This window comes from Electrona antarctica, assembly GCF_951216825.1.
Source record: "Electrona antarctica genome assembly, chromosome: 9".
Lineage (NCBI taxonomy): Eukaryota > Metazoa > Chordata > Actinopteri > Myctophiformes > Myctophidae > Electrona > Electrona antarctica.
The window spans coordinates 37943561-37951060 of record NC_136790.1 but is presented as its reverse complement, the minus strand read 5'-3'; the positions used below and the strand labels follow the sequence as shown (position 1 = coordinate 37951060).

The following is a 7500-nucleotide window of genomic DNA, read 5'->3' as shown; positions in this document are numbered from 1 at the left end:
ACGTTTGTGTATGTGCATGCATGCGTGCGTGCGTGTGTGCGTGCGTGCGTGGATACACAGTACATTGTGTTGAGATGAGATGCTGCAGAGACCACACCTTGAAGAACATTTATACTGATATTGACTAAATCTTACAATTGTATAACTGTGTCGTGTTCGGCTATTTGATTTAAAGGGACACTTCACCCATTTTGCAAAAAAGATATATGTTAATGACGTTTAGAAGATTTATAACACTTTACTGGGTTTTAGATATTTTAGATTTCAGCAGTGTCCATGATGTCACAGACACTGGTCTCACTTGACTGATTACATTTCCCATAATGCTTTGGTGCACTGCTCCTCCTTGTGGTTAGGGGAGGGCTGTCTTATTGAGACAACATGTAGTCCAGGAAGGAAGTGAGACCAGTGTCTGTGACATCATGGACACTGCTAAAATCTAAAATATCTAAAGATTCTAAAACCACATATTACACACAAAGACCCCGGGAAAGTGTTCTAAATCTTCTAAACGTCATTAACACCTTGGAGGCCCGGGGCGGAGTTCTCCGTCCAAGTTCAAGGTCATGGTCAAGTGCCCAAGCCGGAGATTGATAAATAGGACGGAGATTAATGATAACAAAAGCGTTCGCATCGCTCTAGAGCCTTGGAGCGCTTGTTGCCCGATTTCCCCTGCCTGTTTAGCTGACGAAAACGAAAATCTTAAAACGATCATAACTCCCGATCTAAATCATCCCGTCTAAAAAAAGATCCTGTGTTTGACGGCCTTCCGCGGTCCAGTCGCGATAGATTTATTATTACCTCCCGTTGTTGTCGATCGACTCTAGAGTGGTGTGGCTATTGTTAGCTGCTACACAGACATGCACACCAGCTTCCGGTGCGCCGGTAAAAGTGGTCTGTGCGCTATAAATGATGGGCACATGGATGAAATGGATTAAATAGTTCCGGGCCTCCAAGGTGTTAACATACTGTATATATTTTTTGCTATAAATGATAGTTTGGAACCAAATGGACCCTATGGGTCTGTAACTCTGAGAGTGTACAAATGGAACACCCAGAGTTAACATTGATTTTACAATATAAATTGGGGGTCCCAAAGATAGAAATGCTATTAAATGGTGGCTAAGGGCCGATTCATACTCCTATTTTAGAGCCGAATAAAAGTCGGGTCGGCTCTGTAGAGCCTACAATGTGACGTCATTTGAGGTTCGGGGGGGCGGGTACCGTCCTAAAGTCGGCTCTTCGGTGCTACTGAACATTTCTGACCAGCCGAAATCATTTCGGCACTATAGCGCCGAAACAGCGGTAAAATAGGAGTATGAATCAGCCCTAATGCATGTGAAACTGGGGATCCTTCAAATTAAAATGGGTGAGAATCACTGCTAGAGCCGTAAAAATGTTCTCTAATGGGGGTCCTTGTTGTATATTTTTAAATGGGGGTCCGCAGGCTAATTAGTGTCAATTTGGGGGTCCTTGAGATTTACATATTTATTTACCATTATGACATAAATGTAAGATGCTATAAGCAATAAGCCTATAATGTAACAATGATAATTCAGGGGTGCCGTGGATGAAAATCTCTCTCTCTCTCTCTCTCTCTCTCTCTCTCTCTCTCTCTCTCTCTCCAGGATGTCAGTGAAGTTGAGCTTCGACTCGCCCTCAGAAGAGGGCGTGGTCCAGAGGAGCCGGTCTTTCACCGGGTTCAGCTCTCTGAGTGGTCGACGGCGGTGAGTGACAGCCTGAGTCAGCCAATCAGTGAACACCACTGATTCGCCACACGCCACTTATTGTAACGCAGACATAGATGATGTTAACTCACACATTCCTTTGAGAAAAGCACGCACCACAACACACACCACAATACAATGATACATGTAACGTGTCTGTCCGTCCGTCCGTCCGTCCGTCCGTCCGTCCGTCCGTCTGTCCGTCCGTCCGTCTGTCTGTCTGTCCCCATGGGTCTGCACAGAGGAACAAAATGTCATGTTGGAAATGTTAGGAGCAAGCATAGGAATGCACTTCCTGTGTGCACCACCAACGCACGCACGCACGCACGCACGCACGCGCGTGCACACACACACACACACACACACACACACACACACACACACACACACACACACACACACACACACACACACACACACACACACACACACACACACTCACACACACACACACACACCGCCTGAGCCGTGTGTGTCTGTGCGTGTGCTGTCAGTGTGCCCATGTGTTGGCCATGTGCCTCACTGCACTGCTTTCATGGTGACATAGAACAGCTCATAAACCTGACAAAACCACCACATAAACATGACCACACACACACACACGCACACACACACGCACACACAGACGCACGCACGCACGCTAGTGATGCGCGTGCCGACCTGTAACCCGCGGGTTACTGCTGTGCAACTAATAGTACATCATCCATAGTCAAACCCTATAACTCCTAACCTTTAATGTTCTCATCTTAACACTATAGTCCTTTAAACCTAACTTCTAAATGTGTCATTCTAACACTAACCTAAATCTTTTCCTAATTATAAGCCCACCTCCCCAAATATGTTTTTTAACCATAAAACAGACAAATGTTCCTTGCAGTGTCTGTTTCTCAAATCGGTTTCTCAAATTCTACTATACTTGAGGTCTAGTAGCAAAAGTACGCACTCACACACGCACATATTACACACACACACACACACACACACACACACACACACACACACACACACACACACACACACACACACACACACACACACACACACACACACACACACACACACACACACACACACACACACACACACACACACGTCCCACACGTCCCACAGGAATGACAAACATGAAAGAGGACCAAAATGTTCCAAATATGTAACAGCAGTGTAAACAGAAAAGTCCAGACTCTGAATCAAAGACAAAGTCAACAATCAAGGCAATAAATAAAAAATCACACCCGTGTGAACTGAGTGGTGCAGTGACGTCACACACTAACCATAGCAACCATGCTCACCCCTACGTGGCCCCACGTACAGGTACACAGGTACACAGGTACATACAGACAAAGCTGGTTATTGGAGTGGTTTGCACCACTCAAAAATCTTTAATTGTAGTGGCTAAATCGTTAAAAAGCCACGCACACATTGTACCTCCTAAAAGAAACAATGCAAAATCTCCATCCGTCAACACGTAAGTGTGCGTCTGTAGATCCCGTATCTTGAGAACTGTCCGAAAGACCAACTTCAGACACAGTGCATCGCCGTCGATCCGAGTGCCCAGAGTGGGTCAGCTAGCCTGTTGTCCAGAACGATCCGAGTGCCCAGAGTGGGTCAGCTAGATCCGAGTGCCCAGAGTGGGTCAGCTAGCCGGTTGTCCAGAACCGCAGATCCAACCGACACGCAGTGTTTATTTTGACTCATTACGTCATATTGTCTCTTTATTGTTAATGGAATTTAATGTTTGTGTTTGCACCGTTTGTTTTACATCACCATTACATCACCATATCATTATTTAATATATTAGCGCACCTCACTTCACACGGGTGTGATTTGTAATCGACTAAACAGCTACAGTTGTAGCTGTTTAAGCTGTATTTTGGCAGGCCTTGATGGCATCTTAATGCCTCATTTTACACTTGGTTGCATGCTTAAAGAAAAGTCCATAGACTTGGCTGCCACATGACGTCATGGAGGGCATGCTTAAAGCAAACATTACAAAGTCCATATATACTGATGACATCAGGGAACTCCATACTGTATAAAAGGGAGGGAGGGACACAGACATACAACATCTCAGTCCTCTTGCAATCATGTCTCCCGGTGACAAGCTGTGCGTTCCCGGTGACAAGCTGTGCGTTCCCGGTGACAAGCTGTGCGTTCCCGGTGACAAGCTGTGCGTTCCCGGTGACAAGCTGTGCAGCACAGAGGACTGTGTGCCTGGCACAGGCGTGTACCTTCGACACGGCTACATCCACTCGTCACTAGCGGGATACGTGCTGAGGAAGAACAAAGGAGAGGAGCTACCAGTGATCTCGGTGGTGAGGGAAACAGAAACACAACCACTGCCACATGTTGGAGCAATAGTCACCTGTAAGGTGACCAGCATTAACCCCAGGATGGCCAAGGTTCAGATCCTTTATGTAGGCTCCACGCCACTGAAGGACCCCTTCAGAGGCACCATCAGGAAAGAGGATGTACGGGCCACAGAGAAAGACAAGGTTGAAACATACAAAAGCTTTAGACCAGGGGACATTGTGCTGGCTAAGGTGATATCTTTGGGGGGTGTGCAGTCGAACTACCTGTTGACTACAGCGGAGAACGAGCTGGGAGTGGTCATTGCCCGCGGTGAAGCAGGTGCCCAGATGGTTCCTATCAGCTGGTGTGAGATGCAGTGCCCACGAACACATGCCAAAGAGTATCGCAAGGTAGCACGGGTACAGCAAGAGTATACCTGCAGGCATGAGGATGTCTCCATAGCAGGCAGTCTGGGAGGTGCAACTCTCTTCCACACGGAACACACAGAACATCCTATCCTTAACCAGGCTGATATGCATGGGCCATTTGCAAAGAGCTAGCAGCATCCTGATGTAATACCTTTTTAAAAAGGCAAACCCCCTTAGCCTCAGCATAAATGTTAAGAGCTATACTCATGCCAGACACCATTCTAATACTTGCTGCCCTTGTAACATCTCTGGGTATACCAGTACTTGAAATATTTGTGAATTCTGCAACTATACTACAGGGAAATAATTAAAACTGCAGAACCTGAAGTTTCCTTTTTTCAGCACAGGTGCAATATTTGGCAGATTAGAATAAGCAATACAAGTAGGTTAACTATATAAGAATAGATCATGGCATTATATGACAAGGCTCAGTTAACCTTTTTTAAAGGAATAACAAGTCTAAAGGCCATTCTGAATGTTTAGACTAGGCATGTTTGTCAGCAAGACTAAATGCTGGGGGGCGGCAGGCTATATGTCATCGAGACGACAAACATGTTTTGTCAACAAGGTCCATGTGGTTGGTTTGATAAACATGGTATAAAACTATCACTTCTTTCTTCTGTCTTTATATCACTCTCCACTCACTCTATCACTTCTTTCCTCTGTCTTTGTATCACTCTCCATTCACTCTATCACTTATTTCCTCTATTTTTGTGTCATTCTCCACTGATTGATTGAATACTATTAGACAGCACTTGGTCTAAAAGGATAACACAAGAACGTCCTTGCGGTCTCGTTTGCATTCAGGGCCTATATGTATTCAATTCATAAAAGATAACATAAAAAATAACAAGATTCAATATCATCACAAACTAAATTATAAAACACTATTATGTACAGAGTAGGGAAAAAATCATACCTGTGTGAACTGAGTGGTGTAAGGTCTTATATAGACTGATCAGCTGTGGTCTGACGTAATGTCTGACGTAATGAAATCACACCCGTGTGAACTGGGTGACCATAGCAACCATGCTCATTTTTTGGTACGAACAGACAGACAGACAAACTAACAAAGCCAGTTGTAGGAGTGGTTTACACCACTCAAAAATGGGGAGGGGTGACCGTCTGTCTATATAAGGGAGAAGTGAATAATTACCTCACACATTTTGGCCTCCTGAAAGGTGTATTTTCAGGCCTGTTTTTAAGTAAGCCAGTGAACCACATATTTTGAGGGATGGGTCAGAGCATTCCACACTTGGGTGGCAGTGCTGTTCAGGAGCACTATCACTCTACCAGTCCTTTCCTCTGTCTGTGTCACTCTCCACTCACTCTACCAGTCCTTTCCTCTGTCTGTGTCACTCTCCACTCACTCTACCAGTCCTTTCCTCTGTCTGTGTCACTCTCCACTCACTCTACCAGTCCTTTCCTCTGTCTGTGTCACTCTCCACTCACTCTATCACTCCTTTCCTCTGTCTGTGTCACTCTCCACTCACTCTACCAGTCCTTTCCTCTGTCTGTGTCACTCTCCACTCACTCTACCAGTCCTTTCCTCTGTCTGTGTCACTCTCCACTCACTCTATACCAGTCCTTTCCTCTGTCTGTGTCACTCTCCACTCACTCTACCAGTCCTTTCCTCTGTCTGTGTCACTCTCCACTCACTCTACCAGTCCTTTCCTCTGTCTGTGTCACTCTCCACTCACTCTACCAGTCCTTTCCTCTGTCTGTGTCACTCTCCACTCACTCTACCAGTCCTTTCCTCTGTCCGTGTCACTCTCCACTCACTCTACCAGTCCTTTCCTCTGTCTGTGTCACTCTCCACTCACTCTATACCAGTCCTTTCCTCTGTCTGTGTCACTCTCCACTCACTCTACCAGTCCTTTCCTCTGTCCGTGTCACTCTCCACTCACTCTATACCAGTCCTTTCCTCTGTCTGTGTCACTCTCCACTCACTCTACCAGTCCTTTCCTCTGTCTGTGTCACTCTCCACTCACTCTACCAGTCCTTTCCTCTGTCTGTGTCACTCTCCACTCACTCTATCACTCCTTTCCTCTGTCTGTGTCACTCTCCACTCACTCTACCAGTCCTTTCCTCTGTCTTTGTGTCACTCTCCACTCACTCTACTAGTCCTTTCCTCTGTCTTTGTGTCACTCTCCACTCACTCTATCACTCCTTGTCTTTGTGTCACTCCCCAGGCCCTCCTCTCTGCGTAACTCCCTGCGGTCCAAGGCCCAGTTCAGTGCTAAATATCCCAGGGTGCACCTGTCTCCCAGCAGAGTGGGAGGAGCTCTCAGCCCTCAGCAGCCGCAGGTGGATAGAATCTTCCAGGCTCTGCGTAAAGGACTCAAGTACGTACTGGATACTAGGGATGGACTCAAGTATTGACTGTATATTAGGCAAGGATTATATAGTATGGATACTAGTTATTATACCACTGAAGGATTCAACTATAGATACTACTTGTCTTCTGCACTGTACTGTATCTATTTGTTTAACTTATTTTGTTTTTGACATCCTAATGTAATTTATTTAGTGACTGATTGATTGATTGAACTTTGTATTCACAGTATGTAGAATGTGTAGGCCTACATTTCAAATGAAAGCACAAGTCAATACAAAAACTGCTACGAGGATGCAGGAAAAGTACTAAGACTGTTTACACCAGTAAGACGCCTTAATATAGGCGAGAGCGACGGCAGGGCTGAGCCACTCTCCCGGAATAGAAGTTTCATTTTAAATTGTCTCATATAAGCAGGGGGCACATTATTATTTGTGGCTTGTTTACATCAGTGGAGGGCCATTTTCAATTCATCAGAACAAATATACACTTGTGATTTCCTTTGCTTGATATTTTGTGTAAAGGACATTGAATTCAATGAATTGCCTACAGTATAGTTGCTGACATGTGCCATACAAATACAATTGCCTTGCCTTTCCTAGGGAAGGATTCAAATTATGGATACAGAGGGAATCATGTATATTAAGGAGGGATTCAAGTATGTTTATGTGCAATACAGTACATACTATAGAGAGAATGATTCATGGGTGCATTAGTTAAT

At 45.2% G+C, this 7500-nt stretch overlaps 2 protein-coding genes across 3 annotated transcripts in view; both read left to right on the top strand.

Moving 5' to 3' along the window:
* ripor3 (RIPOR family member 3) overlaps positions 1 to 7500 on the top strand; it is a 43532-nt gene that overhangs the window by 15078 nt on the left and 20954 nt on the right. For both annotated transcript variants that reach the window (XM_079509934.1, XM_079509933.1), the window contains exons 2-3: positions 1629 to 1727; positions 6637 to 6789. In XM_079509934.1, coding sequence (XP_079366060.1) covers positions 1629 to 1727; positions 6637 to 6789 — 252 coding nt within the window. The remainder of the gene's footprint in view (positions 1 to 1628; positions 1728 to 6636; positions 6790 to 7500) is intronic.
* On the top strand, positions 3812 to 4576 carry LOC306929236 (exosome complex component CSL4-like; the record flags this gene model as incomplete). Its single annotated transcript, XM_079509678.1, has 1 exon — positions 3812 to 4576. One exon carries the CDS (start codon positions 3812 to 3814, stop codon positions 4574 to 4576), a length of 765 nt encoding a protein of 254 aa, XP_079365804.1.